The sequence below is a fragment of the Leuciscus leuciscus genome (genome assembly GCF_965113295.1).
Source record: "Leuciscus leuciscus genome assembly, chromosome: 14".
Lineage (NCBI taxonomy): Eukaryota > Metazoa > Chordata > Actinopteri > Cypriniformes > Leuciscidae > Leuciscus > Leuciscus leuciscus.
In genome coordinates this window covers 34,463,771-34,487,980 of record NC_138738.1, presented here as the reverse complement: position 1 = coordinate 34,487,980, position 24,210 = coordinate 34,463,771, and the positions used below count along the sequence as shown (strand labels likewise).

General features: G+C 43.0%; 1 protein-coding gene across 4 annotated transcripts; it reads left to right on the top strand.

Moving 5' to 3' along the window:
• Positions 1-222: 222 nt before the first annotated feature.
• LOC309513878 (uncharacterized protein) lies at positions 223-22,855 on the top strand. Of its 4 annotated transcripts, none has more exons than XM_082189970.1 (7): positions 18,932-19,052; positions 19,688-19,868; positions 20,002-20,614; positions 21,408-21,501; positions 21,731-21,818; positions 21,946-22,116; positions 22,320-22,855. In XM_082189970.1, the coding sequence occupies exons 3-7, from the start codon at positions 20,581-20,583 to the stop codon at positions 22,542-22,544; spliced, it is 612 nt and encodes a 203-aa protein (XP_082046096.1). In that variant the 5' UTR covers positions 18,932-19,052; positions 19,688-19,868; positions 20,002-20,580; the 3' UTR covers positions 22,545-22,855. The 4 variants fall into 4 exon arrangements, with proteins under 4 accessions (XP_082046098.1, XP_082046096.1, XP_082046095.1 ...); XM_082189969.1 differs by having other exon boundaries at positions 19,977-20,614; XM_082189972.1 differs by lacking the exons at positions 18,932-19,052; positions 19,688-19,868 and adding an exon at positions 223-728.
• The last annotated feature ends 1,355 nt before the right edge of the window (positions 22,856-24,210 follow it).

Below are 24,210 nucleotides of genomic sequence, written 5' to 3'. Positions count from 1 at the left end.
GTTTATCCACTACTAGGCGGCGCGATTTGTCTGCTTCACTGTGCCCAACGCGCAGTCCTCGTGCGTTATATGACACGATATTGATATTCATCTATATGTATGTAGGCTATTAATCCTGGGCCGCAGCCTGACTGCTGCTCCCCTGTGGAGCTACAGGTATAAGAACAGACACAGAGCGCTGCTGCTGTGGGCCAGCCTCTCCTCCTGATGTTGTAATTTGTGTGCTACTAAAAAAACTACAGAAATTTATTTGGATACACTTTACCCTTATTCTTTTTTTAATACATCAAGACTAAAAACAGTGTACAAACGCCATTATGAAATGGCCTTTTTCAGAACGTATAATGCTTTTTTACAAAACTAAAAACTGTACAACAAGCTTACCCCTTCATCTCAACGGCACGCTGACATGTGAAAGTGGTTTTCTTCTTTTTTTTTTTCTGATGGATCGCAACAAAACGTACACATTACCGCCACCAACTGTGGAGCATAAACCAATAGCTACTACAACACAGGTGATATATAAATAAACCAATCAAACCAATCAAAATCCTCTGGAAGCTTGTACAGCCCACTTGCGGCTAAAGCTCCACCCACTTGCTGCTAACCCACCCATTTGCAGCTGGCTCCGACCTCCGTACTCCATTCGCGAACGACGTACCTGACTGCCTAACTAGCACCCGACGTGACTTCTTCAACAGAGCTTCATAGCCAAGCCACTTTTCAGGGTAGGGATGTTCTTCAGTTGGCTTTCCATCCACAAAGTGGAAGGAACAAATAAAAGCACGTTTGGGTGGGGTTTTCAGGTTCAGAGCCTTCAACCAGAGTTGCAGCGCTTCTTTCTCCTTTAGACAGGGTCAATTTTCACAAAATCAGAACCCCGAAGGCATTTTGTGATTATTTATATTGCACAACATTTCTAGGGGTATTAAGGGGTGCTGAATCCAAATCTGCTGTATATGAAGCTCAAAAATGTCCCAAAATGCCTCAAAATGGAGAAATTCAAAATGGCCGCCACCACCAGGCTTAAATCTATTTTTCAGTATATCTTTTTGACTAAACAAGGTTCAAACATGAAATAAATGTGCTTTTGTAAGTTTTCCTACATGGGCAATTCAATGCCATATTCAGATTTGAGATGTAATGTGAAGAAACTGCTTAGATATTGCAAAAAATAGTTGTTTTTAACTATGAACTATTACTAACTAATTAATAATTAAGTTATTATTATTAATATTATCAGGCTACTTTTAGTTAGTTTGTATTTTGTTTTGAGGTCAAATGTGTCAAATGTACTGTAATGCACTCCCCCACCTTTGCCCTCCCCAATATCACCCCACCCCTCCCCCAAGCTTAGCCTTTCTCACACTTCTCAGAACGGCTGATCGGAAACATAAGACAGCTAACAGGTAAAGTCATGTCCAGTGTATATTTTCATAATGTGACATGTTTTCATAAACATCCCAAGGGGATCAATAACGTTTCTATCTATATATCTATCTATCTATGTAGTTTAAATAATTGCAGTATATATTTGAGCATTTTTGATCACTAAAAGAAGCCTATTAGTGCGATTAGCTAGATGACATCAAAGTCAGTAAACTTAACACACTTGCTTTTACACTGACTGATTGAAGGAAAAACTTTACATTTATTTCATTTAAAGGTGCTCTAAGTGATGTTTGGGTGACGTCACTTCTTGTTGACGCTTAAAGTATAGGCCTTATTCGCAAACACTGGAAGTAGCTAACCGCGGCCATATTGTTGACATGACATCTGTCCTGCCCCTAGCCGCACGCAGATTTGAGTTGAGGGGAGCAGTAGCCTAATGGCTTCATCTCTTCGGTATCAAGAGAAGATAAGCTTGATTGGTGTGGACCCATATCAAATAGACCCAATAGTCTTAAGTAAAGAAAGATCCGTCCTTATTGCCAGCCGTAACTTATGCTGCCAACTCTCACGCATTCACCGTGAGACACACGCAATTGACACTTTTCACACGCTCTCACGCCCCACATACATTTTCTCACACACAGAAAAATCACGAAGCAAAGAGGACACGGAGACCGACAGACTAGACAGGGCAGGTTACTTATGATAATAAAAAAATCTCAGCTCTCAGATTCTGTCACTTTTCAAATTCAAACAATAAACACAGTTTTGGCGCTTGTAAATGTGACGCGACAGATCCCTAGCGGCACATGAACCGATCATCTCTAGCTAGTAAATAAACACGAATGAACAATGTTGAAAGATACAGTACAACTTACCGAAATGTATGTTCCTCATACATAATATCGACCAATCAATCAAACAAAGGGGTCAACAAAACAGTTGGAGAACAATTATGTCACATAACATTTACCTCAGGAAAGCCATTTGATGACCATAATATAGGCTATAGCACGTTAGTTGGCTAGAAAAAAAGAGCTATAGAGAGTATTTAGCTAAGTATGTGTACTATATTACATATTTATTATATTTGTACTTATATTATTAAATAAAGTTGTTATTATCACCCTATAATCCATCGTGCTCTTTAAGATCACTAAATTCAAGGCTTTTGGTCATACCTAGGATATCCAGAACCACCAAAGGAGGGAGAGCATTCTCACATTTGGCTCCAAAACTCTGGAATAGTCTTCCTGATACTGTTCGTTGCTCAGACTCGCTCTCCCAGTTTAAAACTAGATTAAAGTCGCATCTCTTCAGCCAGGCATTCATATAATCCTACAGTTCGAACTACAATCCGGCCTCTAGCTCATAAATGCCAGAGGAGAACTGGCCCCCGACTGAGCCTGGGTTCTCCCAAGGTTTTTTTTTCTCCATTAGGTCACCTGATGGAGTTTTAGGACACCATTAGGTCACTTGATGGAGTTTTTCGGTTCCTTGCCACTGTTGCCTTTGGCTTGCTCTTTTGGGGATATTTAATTTAATTTTATCAATCAATAAATTCCTCTTGAAACAAACTTTGTTGTATTATTTTAATTTAATACTGTGAAGCTGCTTTGATACAATCTGTATTGTGAAAAGCGCTATACAAATAAACGTGACTTGACTTGACTTATTATAATTAAAAAAACGCATTATATCTCTCTCTGTATGTTTACAGCATTAGGTGAGTTGTTTTTTTCTTGAGAAAAATTAACGCCTATCTTGTGTAGCCTACCTAATATTATCCAAATGAGTCAATATTAAATCAAATCACAATAATTGAAATAATAAAAAAAGCGTAACGGTAGCTTACCAGAAATTGTACCATGTAAACATTGCAACATGTTGTCACTAAACCTAAAAAAATCAGTTTAGTTACTAAAATGTTTTGACAATCACAATACACTTATTGTCATGCAATATTTTTTTTTTACATCCCCCCAATCCCCCCTAACATGTGGTAAAATGATGGGAACAGACTTTGCTGTGGGGAGTTAGCTGAAAGTTTAGCCTATATTTATCCTAGTTAGCCACAAGTCTCTCCTGCGCTGGCTCAACTCCTCTGTTTCCTTCCCTTCACGTTTTCTGACAGTCGGTATCGCATAAAAACTAACTCCGGGGTTCTTATTGCTGTTGTTAGAACAGCCGTGTATTACATAACACACCATCGCGCTGTTTAAAAAAAAAAATACAGCGATAATGCCATGGATAATACCGACGCTGCCTCGCTTGTCAATTGACAGATTGACAGTTGCCGTGGTTTCTATGTCAACAACATGGCCGCCGCGAACATTGATGACGTAGATCGAATAAGAACTATTGTCAAACAAAACGGAGACTAGCTAGACCCTCCCTCCTCCTCATCCGCACACTAACTCCCCAAACCCCACCCCAAATCCTTCTTGTCGGTTATCGGCTGGAACAGTTTGTTATTTTTCATGGTGCGGGTGAGCACAGTTTGTTTTTGTTGCCGTTTGTGGTGTAGTTTTTCTTTCTGATCTTGTTGGCAAAAGATACACTGCTTCCAATCTATTGGAGGTATTTTGCTCCGTAGAGTAACATTTTGCAGAGTTGGGGTGGATGCAGATGAACTTCGTTTGGTATCTATTGGTAACTTGGGCCACGGAGGTATTGTAGGTGGGCCGTGGGAGGCCTTTCAATAGAAAAAATAAATAAATCATGAAGGATTACTAAAAGGGATTGAATGGTTCAAGTAGAAAAATACCCAACGAGATTTACATTTAAATAAATTAAAGGTGCTCTAAGTGATGTCACGCGTTTTTTAGGCCAAAACATTTTTTGTCACATACAGCAAACATCTCCTCACTATCCGTAGCTACCTGTCCCCTGAACACACTGTAAAAAAAAGTGGTCTCTGCAGACACCCCAGGCTCCACAAACAGCAACAAAAACAAACTGTGCCCACCCGCACCACGAAACATAACAAACTGTTCCAGCCAATAACCGACAAGAAGGATTTGGGGTGTGGTTTGGGGAGTTAGTGTGCGGATGAGGAGGAGGGAGGGTCTAGCTAGCCTCTGTTTTGTTTGACAATACTTTAAGCGTCAACAAGAAGTGACGTCACCCAAACATCACTTAGAGCACCTTTAAATGAAATAAATGTAAAGTTTTTCCTTCAATCAGTCAGTGTAAAAGCAAGTGTGTTAAGTTTACTGACTTTGATGTCATCTAGCTAATCGCACTAATAGGCTTCTTTTAGTGATCAAAAATGCTCAAATATATACTGCAATTATTTAAACTACATAGATAGATAGATATATAGATAGAAACGTTATTGATCCCCTTGGGATGTTTATGGAAACATGTCACATTATGAAAATATACACTGGACATGACTTTACCTGTTAGCTGTCTTATGTTTCCGATCAGCCGTTCTGAGAAGTGTGAGAAAGGCTAAGATCGGGGGAGGGGTGGGGTGATATTGGGGAGGGCAAAGGTGGGGGAGTGCATTACAGTACATTTGACACATTTGACCTCAAAACAAAATACAAACTAAGTAGCCTGATAATATTATTAATAACAACTTAATTATTAATTAGTTAATAATAGTTCATAGTTAAAACCAACTATTTTTTGCAATATCTAAGCAGTTTCTTCACATTACATCTCAAATCTGAATATGGCATTGAATTGCCCATGTAGGAAAACTTACAAAAGCACATTTATTTCATGTTTGAACCTTGTTTAGTCAAAAAGATATACTGAAAAATAGATTTTAGCCTGGTGGTGGCGGCCATTTTGAATTTCTCAATTTTGAGGCATTTTGGGACATTTTTGAGCTTCATATACAGCAGATTTGGATTCAGCACCCCTTAATACCCCTAGAAATGTTGTACAATATAAATAATCACAAAATGCCTCCAGCACTTTAAATAAGCACATTTTCAGAAATTCTGCCTAGTCTACTTCGGAGGCGGATGCAGGTTGTAAGCTTTATGTTATGAACAAACTGCAATTTAAGTCGTTATATTATAATCATGATGACGAGCTTTACCTCTTGATAGCTTTTAATCGCAGCCGAATCATGAGTGAATCATTCAAAAAGATTCGACTCGAAAGATTCTTTCATTTCGATATTTGTGTGTATTAAACCTTCTCTATAATTGAACATCTGTTCTTTCGGACAGAGTGTTCAGCTGGACTCTGCGAGTGCTGCTGTACGGATTAGATGGATTCATTCATGCCAGCCGAACAGCTGCAGATTCACAGATTCATTCATGACATCGCCTCGACTCTCATGAACGAGCTCTATGGGCCAGTTGTTCAAAAAGTTTAATCTGGATCAGAATGATCTGGATTTGGAAATCCCATGTTTTGCTATCCAGGATCAGGTAATCCATCTTACTTTTGTGCCGGTTTTTCAAAGCAAAATTGAATTGGATCACCCTGATCTATTCTGGATGTAAACTTTTTCCGATTACCAAATCTAGATTACTGGTGCTGTACGGAACCCCCAAAGGGACATGGTCATGTAAAAAATATGAGAAAAATATTTCAATGCTTTTGCGTTCTAATTTTATATATTTTTCTCAAAAGTTTCGTATAGCATTCAACCAAAAAACTTTGTGTTCGCTTGCAAAGATCTTTTGACTGGTTCATCTCTTATGATTGTGCCAATGTAGTTTAGAAACAGTGATAAAACACTTTGAATTAAATATAATATTTTTGTTTGATTTTTACAGCTGTTTGGGGATTATTTAATGGCGGCTCAAAATCTCTTTTTTACAGTTGGCTACCGAAGTAGGCTACCATATGTAGTCTAATGTCTACTTCTAATGTATTACTTTAACAGTTAAGCTAATCAAAAGCAAAATAAAAATATGTGTGTGTGTGTATATTACATGATACAAATGTTGTATTTTTGACCAATTTTAAAGTTTTACTACATTTTCTTCCTGGAATCCACCTTGAAATCCTACAGGATTGGGATCAGGATAATCCTGTTTTTTTGGATCAAAGTTATCCAAATCCTACTGACAAGTTTTGAATAACACAAACTGAAGGTTTGATCCAGATTAAAACTAGGATTGGATTCCATGATCTAATCTGATTTCAGATTCCTTCTTTCCCTTTTGAACAACCCATTTTCAAGATTTGATCCAATCCAATAACCAAAATCCGATCAGTTTACCTTTGAACAACTGGCCCTATGACTTAAGTATTTCTATATCATGGAAGGCCAATTGGGGCAAGCCTGGGGCAGATAATAATGGACTAAAGAAAACTGGGGGTAACAAATAAGGATCGGAGCCTAAAATTGAAATTTTCTCCAGGTATCTCTGTCTCTCTCTCTCATTCCAATGGGCAGTTTGGGCGGCCATACCGGGCGAGTCAGTCGTAAATATGGCGGTGTTCTATTTGTAGTGACGTAGGAACATCTATGAATTGCTGCTCTGAGGTTTCTTATAGGCTACTGTTGACTGTTTTATCGTTTTTTGTTGTTGTTGTTGTTGTTGTTGTTTTTTTTTGAAGAAGCATTACTCTTGCATCGGAGAAAACAACACGGGAATAGCGTCAATTGTGTGTATAAATTACTACTTATAGGGCTTGAATTACAACCTGTGGGCAGTTTTTCTACATCCTTTTGTGAACGGTGTTTTACAGTTGTACTTATGCTGCAGCGGGACTATGGAACGAATTATGTGCCATAATTAAACAAACAAATCCAGCATTTTGCAAACAAACTTGATCTTCGCAAAGGAAAACTCGACTCGCAAACAAACTCGATCTGCTTTGCAAAGGAAAACTCGACTCGCAAACAAACAGAAAGCAATGTACAAGTACAAAGGTCAGCTTGAGTGAAAATGCAGTGGAGTAACAAATATGTATTGTGTTTTGCAAATATAAATAAATGAGCCAAGATAATACTTCACAAATAAATACAAACCATCCTACAAATTGCATGTAACCTTTGAACAAATACCAAATCTAGTGCATACAAATGCATATCTGTCTGTTATGATTGTGTGACACTTGGCTTTTTATGAGATCTCTCGGCTCGATTTTCTCACAAATGTTGTCCAGGCAGATTTTCTCACAAATGCAGTTGAGCAACTTACTCTTCTAATGCAGTAGATGGCGCTAAACTTGGGGATTAATTTAGCGCTAGTCTCCCGGGAGAAGCACTGATTTGATATGGCGTTATATGTGCGCCTCAATCCGGAGCGAGTAATTGTAAGTTTTGAGCACAGAGAACTATATTTTGCAAGCACATTACATTATATTTTGAACAGAAATTAACAATCGCAAAAAAAAAAATTCGTTTGAGCAAAGAAAAAACGATTCCGTGCTCAATAAATGTATTTGCTTGTTTGCTATCATCATCATCATCATCATCATATTCTTTATTCAGGACATACATAAAAAATGGTCCATAGCACTATACAAACACATAGTAAAAAAAAAAGACTACAACAGTCAAAATTCCACAATACACAAAAAGAGTGTTCAAATATTAGCATATAGACTAAAACGCCAGTGGTTCCACAATCTCGAAGTGAACCTAACTGCACTCAATGCAGGGTTCACTAGTGTTGCGATGATGCTGTTATATGACTCTGCTAATCTACATACATCTGTACGTGAGATTCCTGAGTACAGCAGGACACGTAAATACATTAACACTTACACACATTTGGCTCGCACTGCCCCATCGTGGCAATTTAAGCAGCAGCCTCAAACCATCATTATATGCCACATTGAGGCCACATCCACACGAAGCCAGAGCTTTCCCTATCCGATATTTTTTTTCCCCGTTCAAAAAAAAAATTCCGTAAACACGGCGTCGTCTCAAGAAATATCTGCGTACACACGAAACCACTGAAACCGACTCAAAACGATGTAGTATACATGCCAGACCAGTATGTGGCGCTGTAATTCTGCCACAGACATACACTAAAAACGGAGAAGAAGACTTGGAGCTCGCGCATAAACCTTGCGCGCTGTATACAACAACAATATTAGGCACAGTAGCTTCTTTTTTTCTTTTTTCTTTTTTAATCAAGAACTTTGTTGAACAATATGAAAAACCATAAATGTAGTTGCTGTGACTTAACGGTGTCTGACTAGTTGACACTTGGTGTGATGACATCATCGTTTCACAAAATATACGGATTGGCCGTACACACGAAAACGCAAAGGCGGCGTTTTCAGATTTATCCACCTTGGGACCCGGTTTCAAAAAATAGCGGTTTCAGTCTCCGAAAACGCCGGATCCGTGTGGACGAAACACCAATACGATAAAAAATGTATACGGATACAGCGAAACGCGTCTCCGTGTGGACGGGGCCTGAGTTTCTGCATACTGCTTTTTTTATAGCGCCGCCATATCCACAAAACTAACAAGGCACTTTTAAGTTAATAATAAAAAAAATACTTACCAAAATGTGTTTTAATCCATTAGTCTCGCTGTAGTCAGTTATTTTTTTTAATTTTTTTTTTTTTTTTTCAGTAAGCTTCCGGGATGCTGTAGATAGTTCCATAGATATCATATAATAAAGGATTATATATGGATATATGGATATCTATGGATAGTTCTACAAGACGGGCTTTGGTTCTACTAGCGATTTGATTGGAGACCAACAGCCAATCACAATTGACCTTTAATTTTTCCGATTGGTTGATTTTGTGGCACACTTGTAATGCTGTTGCAAGTTGAGCGAGCGTGTGTGTCAAGAGTTGAGCGCGCACAGAATTAAGAGGTTGAGAGAGAGAGAGAGAGGGACTTGACAGGAGCGCAGAGAATAAGTTTGTGAGAGAGCACCTGAGTAAACTGCGTGAGAGGGGTTATTATTGCACGTTAATATGGATAATAGCAAACAAGCAAATACATTTATTGAGCACGGAATCGTTTTTTCTTTGCTCAAACGAATTTTTGTTTTTGCTATTGTTAATTTCTGTTCAAAATATAATGTAATGTGCTTGCAAAATATAGTTCTCTGTGCTCAAAACTTACAATTACTCGCTCAGGATTGAGGCACACATATAACGCCATAATTTGAAACTTGTCTTTGCCAACAGCTGAGGAAAATGACCAGTGAACGGGTGTGTCCAGTAGCACCTCACTGCAGTACACGAGGTCCAGGGGGCGGAGTTGGATCCAGATCTAAAGGGTGGAGATTTGTAGGTTTAGGGGTGGGTTTAGGGATCAGGGGGTGGAGATGGGTAGGTTTAGGGGTGGGTTTAGGGATCGGGGGGTGGAGATGGGTAGGTTTAGGGATCAGGGGGTGGAGATGGGTAGGTTTAGGGGTGGGTTTAAGGATCAGGGGGTGGAGATGGGTAGGTTTAGGGGGGGGTTTAGGGATCGGGGGGTGGATATTTGTAGGTTTAGGGGTGGGTTTAGGGATCGGGGGTGGAGATTTGTAGGTTTAGGGGTGGGTTTAGGGATCGGGGGGTGGAGATTTGTAGGTTTAGGGGTGGGTTTAGGGATCAGGGGGTGGAGATGGGTAGGTTTAGGGATCGGGGGTGGAGATGGGTAGGTTTAGGGATATGTTAGGTGGGAGGAGTTGAATCTGAATCCAACTCCTCCCCCTGGATTTCGTGTCTCGGTGTGTTTCTGTCTTAATTTATCTATAATTAACCTTTTTGAGGTTTTCTTTTTCAAAATGTTTATTACATATCTAGACAGATTAGCACTTAGCAATTCACTCTCTCTAGGATAGGGGAATCTATAAACTGAAAGCTCTGCCATATTATGTTGCTTTTTTAAATTTTTGTAAAAACGTTACATTTAGGCTACTGAACAAGTCTATTTCTTTTGTTCTCCATAAATTAATGAGATCATTTAATTTAATTGAAAGGAGGGTCCCACTTATTTATTTATTTAGTTGGAATTCAGTCATCTTAACTGTTAATGTAATAAAATAATTAATGACCAAAACAAACAATATACAATAGTTTCTTAACTTGCCTGTGATGTATGCATTGCCCAAATTATTATTTTGGACAGACAAAATGAAACCCGCCTCTCAATTAAATGAAATGTTCTCATTAATTTATGGAGAACGAAAGAAATAGATTCGTTCAGTAGCCATAATCACTAATTTAGTAATTTCGCATGCGTCCGATGTAGAAAAAATTTACAAAAAGTAACACATGATGGTAGAGCTTTCAGCTAATAGATTCCCCTATCCTAGAGAGAGTGAATTGCTACTAAGTGCTAATGTGGATTTCTGTCTAGATATGCAATAAACATTTTGCAAAAGAAAACCTCAAAAAGAATAATTATTTTAGCGCCATCTACTGTTTTAGAAGAGGAAGTTGATCGACTTGATCTCAGGGTCGAGTTTTCCTTTGCAAAGCAGATCGAGTTTGTTTGCGAGTCGAGTTTTCCTTTGCGAAGTTGATCGAGTTTGTTTGCAAAATGCTGCATTTGTTTGTTTAATTATGGCTAAAAGTGCTGTCGGAGCTAAGAATCTCTGTATAACGGCCATTGGAGCCCTCTGCTGGTAAGGAATCGTAAATTGGCCGGCAATGGCCGCTCGAACACTTCCGGTGGCTTCACTGCCTGATGGCAGTTTAGAACATAGATATCATATCATAAAGGCTAGATGTCTCGTGCGCGCTGCTGGCCAATGGAGGTCGACGTCCATACGTGGCGGCCATCTTGTCACAGGCAGCTCGCTCACTCATAACATTGTGTTTTAATGCTGCATGTACTTTTTAAATAACCATAACTTGCAAAAATTTCTACCGATTTTCAAACGGTTTGGTTTGTTATAAACGTCAGAGATGTAGTTATGACACTGCATACTTATGAATAATTATAACCATGGACTTCCATATGAAAATACCATTTAACAGAACAGATAGGTGCAATGAATATACACACGCACAAGGTATTTGTTAAATCAATATATAGGCTACTAAAACGACACTTGGTTACAAACGTAACCTCGGTTCTCTCTAGAGAGGGAACGAGTGTTGCGTAAGTTTAGCTTACGCCACGGGAAAACTCCTTTTCTTGAGAATACTGAAGCAAAAAATTATCCTTAATTTTTAGAATGTAAAACGCAATTTGCTGCAGCAAGCAGACCTAGGCGAGACAGCTCGCGCACCTATTGGCTGCTCTGCGGCAACTGCTGCAACCTATCAGTGCGTCAGGCATAATGTCAGCGCCAATGAGAGGCTTGCCTCGCGCAACGTCATGGCCCGCCAAAATGGGTGTGGCCTTAGCCTATAAATACCCATTGCTCAGGTTGCACTATGATTTCAGTCGACTGGAAGCGAAATCATTACACAGCACAAGCACGGCAGGCTATGCAACACTCGTTCCCTCTCTAGAGAGAACCGAGGTTACGTTAGTAACCGAGTGTCGTTCTCTTACGAGAGTACTCTCGTGTTGCGTAAGTTTAGCTTACGCTACGGGAACCCTATGTAAAGCGCTGTGCATGCTGAGATTCCAAAACTTATGTCCCAAGGGCAGTAGCCCGGGGCTCATGTATAAGTGGAACGGTCGCAACGGCAGAACAGGGCGGGACGACTCGGTACTGTGAGATAGGTGCATACACATGTATACAGTCAAGGCAGTATACCGACCTCAAAACTGCATTAGCCCACAGGACGTTGCAGCATATCAACAGTCTAATCAAACTGAGTTGGGTAGACAATGTCAATATAGCATAATCACTGAGAACAGTCTAGCCTGTAGGGCGGGTACTTCCAGGTTATAAAACCTTACAAATGTAGACAGCGAGGCCCAGCCTGCTGCCATACAAATGTCATGAAGCGAGACCCACTTGTCCACGCCCACGACGAAGCCATGCCTCTAGTCGAGTGGGCCCTAACCCCCAAGGGACAATCCAGGCCCTAGGATGCATAAGCCGACACAATAGCGTCTACTATCCATCTGGACAGGGTCTGTTTTGAGATGGCTAGCCCTTTAACGCAGCCACCGAACGAAACAAAAAGCTGCTCCGTCTGCCTAAAGGCAGCAGAGCGCTCCACATAAATCCTTAAAGCCCTTACTGGGCAAAGGAAATTAACCCCAGCCTCACTGTCGGACGCAGGGAGGGCTGAGAGGGAAATAACTTGCGCTCTAAACGGAGTCGCAAGCACCTTCGGGACGCAACCATGTCTTGGTTTGAGGATGACTTTAGAGTCATTAGGCCCAAATTCCAGACACATAGCGCTCACTGAGAGCGCGTGCAGGTCGCCCACCCGTTTTACTGAGGCTAGTGCCAGCAGAAAAGCGGTTTTGAAGGAAAGGTACTTTAGCTCCACCGCATGTAATGGTTCAAATGGTCCACCTTTCATGGCCTCTAGGACCGTAGAAAGGTCCCAAGCTTGAACCGAGGGAGGTCGAGGAGGGTTCAGTCTCCTAGCTCCCCTGAGGAAACGGATTATGAGGTCATCACTTTCCCAGCGACTGGCCATTCACAGGCTTCGTAAAAGCTGCTATAGCCGCCACATACACCTTGAGCGTGGATGGGGTTCTTCCGTTGTCCAACAGGTCTTGCAAGAAAGAAAGCATTACCGTTACCTCACAATCTAGCAGGTTTAAATCATGAGCTGAACACCATTCAGCGAACACTGACCATTTAGACGCATAGAGCTGTCTAGTAGACGGAGCTCTAGCCTGAGTGATCGTGTTCAGCACTCCCTCCGGGAGGTGAAATGATGATAGTTGATTGCCCACACATGTAGGCAATTACAGCTATTAATATAATAATTACATTATTACAGCTCGGGGTATGGGTGCCAAACTGCGCCCTGGGCCTGGGACAACAGGTCCTTCCTCAGCGGAATCGGCCATGGAGTTGTGTTCCCCAGTTCTGTCAGCTCTGGGAACCAAACTTGATTCTCCCAGAACGGGGCTATCAAGAGTATCGAACATTTGCTCTCCCTGACTCGCTTGATTACCTGTGGTAACAAGGCGACCGGGGGAAACGCATAAAGAGGGCGCCTGGGCCAGTCTAGGGCCAGCGCGTCCCTTTCTTTTGAGAAGAACATTGGGCAGTGAGCGTTGGTTTGCGACGCGAATAGGTCTACCTCTGCTCTGCCGAAAATGTCCCAGATGTTTTGCACTGCCAGGGGATGTAGGGACCACTCCCCTGGGCAAAGCTTGGCCCTGGATAGCATATCTGGGCCCACGTTCAGGACGCCCGGCACATGTGCCACTCTCAGCGAGCACAGATTGTGCTGGCCCCATATGTGGAGGCGTTTTGCTATTGCAAGAAGGCTCCAGGACCTGAGGCCGCCCTGGCGATTTATATAGGACACCACCGACGTGTTGTCTGTTCTGACCAGAACGTGGTGGTTCCTTAACACATGGAGGAAAAACTGAAGGGCGTTTTCGACCTCTTTCATCTCTAGACAGTTTATGTGTAGACGCTTCTCTGCGTCTGACCACAGGCCCATGGAGGGTCTCCCTTCGTAAAGGGCGCCCCATCCCGTGTTGGAGGCATCTGTCGAGACTACTTTGATTCGTGAAGCTATGCCCAGGTTCACGCCGGACTGGTACCAGTCGGCCCTCGCCCACGGTGTCAGAGCTGCTGCGCATGTCTGATTTACCATGAGACAAAGCAAACCTGATGTCCACGCTCGCGCTGGAAGGGGCGCATGTGTAGCAGACCCAGCCGCAGCAATGTCGAGGCTGAGGCCATAAGACCCATCATCCTCTGAAACACTCTGAGGGGAAGACTCTTCCCCACAGTGAATGTCGCTGCTAGGCGCTGGATCGCTGCCGCGCGTTCTCTTGTCAGGCGCGCCATCATAGACTTGGAGTCCAACTCTATCCCCAGAAAGGAAATTTCCTGGCTGGGGGATAGAACACTTTTGGCCCAGTTGACTTTGAGACCCAACTGTTCCAGATGGTTCAACAGTAATGCTTTGTGTAACACCAGGTCCTCTTTCGACTGTGCTATAATTAGCCAGTCGTCCAGATAGTTCAGAACTCTCACGCCCCTTCGTCTGAGGGAGCGAGCGCCGTGTCCATGCACTTCATAAATGTACGAGGTGCTAAAGACAGGCGGAACGGAAGGACGGTGTACTGATAAGCCTGACCCTCGAAGGCGAATCTCAAGAATGGCCTGTGACGGGCTGCTATTTGAATCTGAAAATAGGCGTCTTTCAGATCCACTGATATAAACCAGTCCCCCGGTCGAATTCGAGCGAGGATTTGTCTAGTTGTGATCATTTTGAACGAGCGTATCATCAGCGCTTTGTTCAAACGTCTGAGGTCTAATATAGGACGGAGCCCACCGTCCTTCTTTGGTACTAAGGTACTTCTTTGGTACCTTCTTTGGTACTCTGCCAAGGGCTTCCACCGCCCCTTTTCTCAGCAAATTCGCTATCTCGGCGCGAAGTAGGTGTGCTACTTCCTGATTCATCGAGGTTTCGACCCGTGCTGTGAAGCGCGGCGGTCTGCAAGTAAATTGTAGCGAGTAGCCCTGTTTCACTATCTGAAGCACCCATTTTGAGACCCCTGGGATCGATTCCCATGCTTTTGCCTGAATGGACGGGTAGAATGAAATCTGGGCTCCGGTCGCTCATATTCAGGGAACCCGAAGACCCAGCCATGATGACATACTTTGTTCACCATGTTCTTTTCGAATGGGACAGTCGGCACTTTGTGCGGCGGCTCTGTAACTAGCACCCCAGCCGTCGAAACGGGGAGGTGTTGTTTTACAGACAAGGCTGTGTGAGCTCGCGGCGCGAGGCACAGGGTGCTTTTCACAAAGTGTGTGCGTTGAGAGGCAGACACGTGATCTACAGCTGACACACCGCCAGCTCGAGCTGGGTTCATACGCTGAGGCGTTATGTGTGTGCGTAACGCAGAGACAGTCGTTTTCATAGGCAGGGGTGAGCGCTGTACAGCGGGCACATTTCCTACACTTAAATCATGAACGGCATGAGCCGGTTTGACTGATTATGGACCCTGTGGTGGTGTGAGACACTGCGTGGGTAGTGCTTGTGTGTAGGGGTGAACACTGGGTAGTGGGCACTTTTCCTACACTTAGCGGTCGAGCGGCCTGAGCCAGCTTTATTGTTTTCGACCCTAGATGAGTGTGACACACAGAGAGGGTAGTGTTTGTGTGCAGGGGCGGGTACTGGACAGTGGGCACCTTTCCTACATTCAAAACACCTTCGGCCTGAGCCGAATTATGACCAGACATAATGCTCTTTTTGAGATTTATGTGGGTCGCCGTGAAAACGGCGTTTGTGTGCAGGCGAGCGAGTTGAGGAACTGACTCGTTGGCTGCTGAGTACACTCTTCGAATCACTTCCGTTGAGGGGACTGAGAGAGCGGGTCGTGCTGATTTCGATGGCGGTCCGGCCGCAGCGGGACTTAACCACCGGCGCCTTCCTAGGGGGGCTAGGAAGACTTAGGAGGCTCAAAGCTCGGCGCGAGCTTGTGCCTGGGTCCCCGGGCGGGAGGCGGTCTGCGGCGGCTAGTAGAGCGCGAGCGCTGATGTGCATCCCTAGCCTGGCGATGTTGTGAGGCGGCGGTGGGGGCGCTGTTTTCCGAGCGGGCGGCTGCTTCTTAGCGCGACCCGCTGCGGAACTGGAGTGTTGTGGCAAAAAGTGTCTCATAGATTGAGAAGTTTTCTGCACCTCCGTGTATCGCTCCGCGAAGCCCTTCACCGAGGGACCGAAGAGACCGGCTGGTGAAACAGGAGCGTCCAGGAAGGTGGCGCGGTCAGACTCGGACATGTCGGACAGCGTTAGCCACATGTGACGCTCAGTGATGGTGAGGGCGGCCATGTTGCGGCCAATAGCCTGGGCGGCGGTTTTAGTAGCTCTGAGAGCTAGGTCCGTCGCGCTTCTCAAGTCCGTCACACACTCCGCCGTTGGGCCAGCCTCGTCCAGTGAACGGAGAAGGTTGGCTTGGTATATCTGCAAAACAGCCATGGTGTGCAGAGCGGATGCAGCTTGACCAGCGGCAGCGTAGGCGCGGCCAATCAGCGTCGAAGTAGTCCGGCAGGCTTTGGTAGGCAGACTCAACTTGGACCGCCATCCCGCAGAGGGCGGACACAAGTGTGTCGCTACGGCTTCCTCGACCGGAGGAACGGAGAGATATCCCCTGTCTTTCGCGCCGTCAACCGCGGAGAGCGTCGAAGAGACAGAGGACCTCAGTCTGGCCGAATACAGGGCTCCCCAGGACCTGGAGAGCTCATCGTGCAGCTCGGGGAGGAAGGGAGCGGGCCTCGAGACAGATACAGAGCGGCGTCCCGGCAGGAAACAGCCATCCAACCTGTTGGGCGCGGGCTCCTTGGGCATAGTCCAGTCAAGGCCGAGGTCCTCCACGGCCTTCGTGAGGAGGCGGAGAAGCTCAGCGTTGACAGAAGCCCTCATGCTGGACTCCTGTGTCAACGGGGCGGGGTCAGGGATGGATCCCGACCAGTCCTCGCTCCCAGACGCGAGGATAAAACAACTGTCGTCTTCCACGACATCCCGCTCCATCTCTTCGGCCGCCACAGCAGCTTAACCATGTTGGCCGTCGAGGAAGGAGACGGGGGACTCCAAGAAAGAGGCTCGCGGGGACGCCGCCGGCATGCCCCACCAGTGCTCTTTCACAGAGACTTCTGGTGGCCTTTGTGAGCAGCGCTTCTTACGGCGCGGCCCAGCAGGAGGCGTTGATAAAGCGGACTTGATGGCGAACAAAGCCTGTCGAGCCCGCAGGGTCGAGAGAGGCAATGACTCGCATTCACGGCAGCCGCCGTCGGCGAGCGCGTGGTCCGCGTGTTCTTTTCCAAGACAGGAAGCGCACAGCTATTGGCTGTCCCCGTCGCTGAGAACGGCTCGGCACGAGCCGCAGACGTGGTGGGCATTTAAAAAAAAAATATATATATATATATTAGGGCTGTCAAAGTTAACGCGTTAATAACGCGTTAACGCAAAATCATATTAACGGCACTCATTTTTTTAACGCGCGATTAACGCAGCGCGTATTTTCTGTTTGACCCGTGGCCCAACCTCTAGTTGGAAAAAATGGAGATACACAGTGTTGCCAACTTAGCGACATTGCAGACCCCTTTAGCGATTTTTTTCCCTTCAACAAAGCGCCCAAACCTTATTTAGTTTCTGAGAATCTACCGGTACCGCCGGTACTGGTCTCTCAGCACGCGCGCGCACCGCTCGCTCTCTCTCTCTCTCTGCGTCTCGCGCGGAGGAGCAGCGCTTTAATTCAGTAAAGCACAGATATTATGTTGCTTCACTAATTTCACAAGTATAGCCGAAATCAGAGCACAGATATTGTCTTTATCTTATGTGAATTTGATTTCACCAGACGACGGCTCGATTATCAGAATTGTTGTGCAGATTAACTTAACATCTTGGAAGGGAGAGCTGGTTATGGGTCGCGTTTCAGTCACCATTTCAAATTCATTCCGTTGTTTGACAACAGAAACAGTAAAATATACCAATGAAAACAGTTTTATTGAGAATTTAGCTTCATCAAAATGGGCACAGAGAGAGACAAACTACAATGTAATAATAAATAATAAATGTACATTTAGCATTTTCAGAAGAGCTGCCCTGTCATACAAAATCTACATTTACATTTACATTTAGTCATTTAGCAGACGCCTTTATCCAAAGCGACTTACAAATTAGGACAAAAATTCAGCGAGTCATCATAAAGAGGCAAAAACAACAACAACGCAAGAAGTGCTCAAAATACGAAGTTCAGGTATTATTCAGAGTAGCATAAGCCTGATAAGTGATGTTTCAAAGGGAAAGGATTTTTTTTTTATTTTTTTTTTATTTTTTTTTATAAGGTTAAGTGCTCACGGAAGAGATGGGTTTTCAGCTGTCTTTTGAATGTTGTCAGGGATTCTGCATTCCGGATGAGGGTGGGGAGAGCGTTCCACCAGCATGGAACTGTGAATGAGAATGTTCTGGAAAGTGATTTTGTGGCTTTCTGTGATGGAACCACGAGACGTCGCTCGTTGACCGATCGTAGGTGTCTGGTAGGGATGTAGACTCGTAGGAGTGAGTGAAAGTAGGAGGGAGCTGAGCCTGTGATGGATCTGTAAGCAAGCGTCAGTGCCTTGAACTTGATGCGAGCAGCGAGAGGTAGCCAGTGCAGAGAGGTGAACAGAGGAGTGACGTGGGCCCTCTTGGGCTCGTTGAAGACAAGACGAGCTGCAGCATTCTGGATCATCTGTAGGGGTTTGGTCGCACATGCTGGAAGTCCAGCCAGAAGAGCATTGCAGTAGTCGAGCCTAGAGATGACCAGGGCCTGGACGATAAGTTGCGTTGCATGCTCAGTTAGGAAAGGCCTGATCTTCCTGATGTTGTGCAGTGCAAACCTGCATGATCGAGCTGTCTTTGAAATGTGATCAGTGAAGGTCAGCTGGTCATCAAACGTTACATCTAAACATGGTTGTGTTAGTAAATTGCTCAGTGCAAAGAAAGAGAAGTAATGGTAACCTGGCATTTTTTTTTGTTCTTTCTACATGTGTCTAATAGACATGAACAAGTTCTTTGAAAAACATCTATGACCTTTGAAACATGTCTCGTCCTTATGCTCTATATTGTGTTATGTGGATGTGTGGAGATGAACCCAATTGCAGACAGTAGTCACAGTTTATTGTACAAATAACAGGAAAAACAAAGCCCACGAGGGGGCAAAACAAGACAAGACAGGATTACAGGTAACTAAACTAGACTATGACTGACAAACTAGACTATAACAGAAACAGGATCAAACTACTACTTAGACAAGACTTTCAACAGACTCTCACGGACAGATCTCACATTGATTAACACGCAAAGTTAGACAATGTACCGACACAGGACAGAAAACATGAGGGGATTAAATAGGGAGAAACTAATGAGGGAAACGGGTGACACAGGTGAAGCAATAATGACAAAACGAGGATAACAAGGGGCGGGACTAGGTGACGAGACAACACAAGCACATGGCCCAAACAAATGGCCATGTGCTTGCACATAAAACATGGGCCTGTCATGATCCTGCCTCAAGACCAGGGAAAATCAGAGACGTTAAAAATACGCATTATTTCACCATAGGGTGTCAGTGTTCGTCTAAGTTACACTAGTGACCGCGACGCTGAAGTGTGTGAAAACCACTATGTCTAGGGTGAAAACATAACATCAACAGGAACCACGAACATTTATTTATTTGGATAAAATATTTTAATCATTCTGTCATTTTTCAATGTCAATCTTTTTACTATTTACATGTTCATTCCCAAAATGCTTCATTAATATTCAAAGAAGTTGACTGTCTGTCATTCTCCTCTACGCTGTGTGCGTAATAATACAGATTACACAAATATACAAAGAGAAAAGATGGAAGGGGTTATGGAAAAACTGGCAAGACATAAAGCCACAAACATAACGAGTCCACCAAAGACAAAATCACCGCAATTGACTCTCTGGAAGTCAAGGATAAACAGAGTGCTAAAGAGATCGACGCACATCAAAAGCACATTCAGAAGCTGCAGGTCAGACAAAAATCCAGTGTGGGATCTGTTTGTTTTTTTTTGGACTACTTTGGACAAGCATTTTTCTTCCAATTGTGATATTTCACCATTTTGATGATTGTATTGCAGTTTAAACTGCACAAAACTTTTGCAGGAGACCATCTCAGCTCTGCGCTGTCAGCTGAGCTCCAGTCAAAGTGGAGGAACAGTTCAGCAGCTTCGTTTAGACCGTGATGAGCTCGGCCAGGAAGTTCAACATCTCCGAGTCCAGTTCCGTGCGGCCCAAACCATTCGGAGAAAGCAGCTCACTAAACTTACCGTTCAAAACAACAATGCTGCTAAAAAACTACAGGAGACAGTAGCTTTGGTAAATGTATTACACCCACATTCAAACGTATTTTTTAAACATTTTCCAAACAACTGCTTTATGCCTTCAAGTAATACATATTTTGTTAATCCTGCAACAACATTCCTGTCCAAAAACATTGTCCTAACATCTATTCGTACCTCTAAATCTAAACCTAGCCCTTAGCATTACTTTTCAAATCAGAGGGAAATGACAGCTGTATAAGGCCCAATCCCAATTCACCCCTTGGCCCTACCCCTCCGTTTTGCGCGTTCACGTCTAGGGGTAGGGTGTCCCGATTCTTGTTTTTCAGAGGCACACTCCGAACAGAGGGGTACGAGAAAGTTCGAGAAAAGTTCCCAGAATGCACAGCGAATCACCGGCGAGATGACTTCACAGCCGGCAAAAGAAAGTCACAAATGTAAGTATTTTCTTCGTAAAATGTACGATAACCATGGTTGTAATGCTATGGTCGTTGTAGCCGAAGGTCTCCACCTCCATTTGTAGCCTATATGGTGATTTTCTTCAAAACAATCATAAAAGAGATCGTTAAACCGCTAGCATGTTGTCTCGGTAGCCAGCGCTACTAATGTTAGTTACCAGCGCTACTAATGTTAGTTACCTGGTAATGTTAATGAAGCTATGTTTTTATAGATTGATGTGTGATATAAGTTTAATGTAAAGTCCTAGGTTTACATCACTGTTATTAGCAGGAAAAATTGTTCTCACTTGTCACATAAGTCAGTCAAAAATCCGTAAACAAGTGCGAGTTTAATCAAAACATAAAATTACAACATTATACAAAATCCTGTTGGCTCCTGTAGCCTATCCTATGATTTCACTTGTTAAACCTTTAACTTGTGTTACCTTAAACGAGTTTTATCCATAAATGACAGAGCAAAACGGTAAGAACTTTTTCTCCTTTTTTCTGTGCACAAACTTTTTCAAGTTCAATATTTAGCACCCCAGTGGGCGTAACCATTTAAGAAACAGAACAGAAATTATACATCAGAAAACACAGGAAATATAAGAATTCAAAGAAAGATACAATGATACCTTCAGTTAGTGCTTGCAAAATCAACACAAACAATACTAGTATACAAATTATTGAAATATTAAATTGGCTCTTACAGTAACCATTATTGTCACAGTATGGAGAAAAGGCAAGCACTGGCAACCGTTATTCTCAACAATGTCTACTTCCAATCATGCAGGGACTCCACAGGAAACCAGACGGATCATCCGTTTCCGAGCAGAAAATGAGAACCGCTTTCTGAAGTCTAAAAGTTCTTCAAAACAACTTTGGGAGTACTTAAGTCATTTGATCAGTATGCTGGACTGTATAAAAAAAAATATATATTATTGTTTTTATTCTGTTAAAATTACTCATTCATATCATCTTCTGCTACAATATTACACACACCAGGTCTCACCGTCTGTACACTGACCTGGTGTTGCAGTGTGTTTTTAAAATTTGACCTGTACTACTGTGGTATGCGTGGTAAATAACAATAATATCTTATTTGTTATGATACAGGACATTGATCAAAGAACTTGGCCTGCAGGGACATGCCACTTCCCAACAGGTCTCCAAGAAGTGGGAAAATCTGAAAAAAATATATAAGGTAAGCAGAGACCAGTGTGGTTCTAGCTTGGTTTATATGGAGGGATTCCAAACGGTCAAGGAAATCCATAAACGTTCAATGTAATCTTGTAAATGTAATGTAGACATTGTGTTTATATTCACTTCAGGACCTGAAAACCCCCAAAACAGGATCTGGAACGGATGCTGGCCAGGTAACAGCTGCCACATGGCAGTTTTTTGAGGACATGCACGAGGTGTTGGGTGGCAGGCCTTCAATGGACCCTCCTGTTGTGATTGCATCTTTTGGTCCTGATGCTGATCCGATAACAATTCTTATGGTAAGGCTTAAAGGTTAGCTGCAATTGCATTTGTAATTATTTTAACAACACTATGTAGCCTGAAGTGTTATTGATTATAGATCACTTGATATGAGAATTGTAATGTACATAGTAATGTGATATTGTTATTAATGCTACACCATTACCTTATTTCTTTGGTAGCACTTTATTTATTAATTATATATATTTTTTGGTTCTCTTAGGAGATTGTCGAGCCCAGCAGTCCAGACACCGCCTCAGACACGGCCAATACCTCTGTTGCCTCTCCTGTTGCAACCCCAAACCCCTCACCAAAAAAGAAGAGGAGGAAGTCTATTGTGGAGTTTCTAATAGAGGAAAGTGCTAAGGAGCAAAAGCGGCACGAGGAGAGTGAGGCAAAAATGGATAGGTTCTTAGGCCTGTTTGAAAAACTCATAGATAAAATATAATTAGAATATAATATAATATAAATTAAAATGTAATATAATTCTGTGCTTTGTTTTGTAATTGTTTTTCCCTTTCATCACACAAGTTCCCCCCATCCTGTGTTGTATAGTTCTTTTCTGTTAGTAACAATAGACGAATTGAAATGAAATCACTTTTATTATTATTTATATACATTGTCAAAGTATTTATTTTATATACACTTGTTATATCTAAATATGTATTTATATTTATTTATTTATTTATTTATTTATATTGTAAGAGAGTGCAATATTGTCAATAAAAAGATTGTGTAAACAAATAACATGCAAACTATCTGTGTATACAAACAATACAATGGCAAATAGCCATTTTTCACATTTTAGACAAACTATATACACAGTACAGACATCCTTAAGGGTCTTGCACATGGCCTGAGACCAGGGCAGCCAGTCTGTCCCTTGTAGCATTCCCAGAGCTCTCGTTAACCGCTAGGGGCTCACAGGGTGGTTGGGGTTCAAGGATGTCCAAATCTGCATCTTCATCTGGCTCCAGGAAGTCCTCATTATCTAGACACACATTGTGGAGAAATGCACAGGACGCAATAACCAGAGGTGCAAATGTGGGTTTAACCTCCAAGGCTCTGAAAAGCGTAGACCTCCATCTGGTTTTCATCATCCCAAAAGCTCTTTCGATTATGCTGCGGGCCCTGGCATGATGATAATTGAAGCGCCCTTGTATTTGCCCATTTATTGGCTCCTTGTAAGGTGTGATTAGGCAGACAGGTGTGTCCAAACAGGGATAGCCACCATCACCCAGAAGGATGTAACCTGTGGGAGGATACTGTCTTGCCCTGTAAAAGCTGCTGTTCTTCATGATGCGTGTATCATGAACTGATCCTGGGTAACCGACAAAGATATCTAGAAACCTGCCATTAGAATCACATATTGCTTGCATATTAAGTGAATAGAATCCTTTGTAATTCAGGTAGTCTAATCTGTACTGTTGAGGAGGTTTAATTCTGACATGGCTGCCATCTATTGCTCCCACAACATTGCTGAATGCAGGGCTTCCTGATAGCTGGACAAATCCTTGAGCAACTGCATGAAGCTCTCCTGCCAGTGGGAAAGAAATGGCTCGCTTCAGGTTGGTCATTATATTTTGTGCAACTCTGTGGATGATGCGATGGACTGTAGACTTGGGCACATTGAAAACCCGGGATACAACTGAGTAGGACAGTCCATGAGCCAGCCAGTAAACATAGATCAGGACTTCCAGTTGGTTACCCCAGCCATGGTCCTGTTCCCTCTGTAGGAGCCTCTGCAGACCATGCAACTATAAAAATCAAGGCAACATGATTTGGATTTTTATTTATTTAGCCTATCTCAAAATGTCTTCAGTAATTTGTTATTTAGCAGACTTGGATTTGTTTATCATTAATGCAAAACTGTTGTAGGCTGTTAAAAAGATTTTAGTGAGAAACAAATCCTCAACAACGCATAAACCTCAACATTACCTGTATCATTTATTCATGTCGCAATGCATGCTGGGAACACACACACTCAAACACAGACCTCTACAAAACAGCAATGTTGTTCAATATACAATGCTTTGCACAGTCTATCCTTTCCAAACGGTTGAAGACAATGCTTCAAGATCTGCTAACCTTTTAAAGCTGTTTGACCTTTAAGC

Coding starts and splice junctions, on each gene's coding strand:
- LOC309513878 (XM_082189972.1), top strand. CDS start 20,581: ATGACTTCACAGCCGGCAAAAGAAAGTCACAAAT. Junction 20,615..21,407: donor GGCAAAAGAAAGTCACAAAT/GTAAGTATTTTC, acceptor CCAATCATGCAG/GGACTCCACAGGAAACCAGA. Junction 22,117..22,319: donor ATCCGATAACAATTCTTATG/GTAAGGCTTAAA, acceptor TGGTTCTCTTAG/GAGATTGTCGAGCCCAGCAG.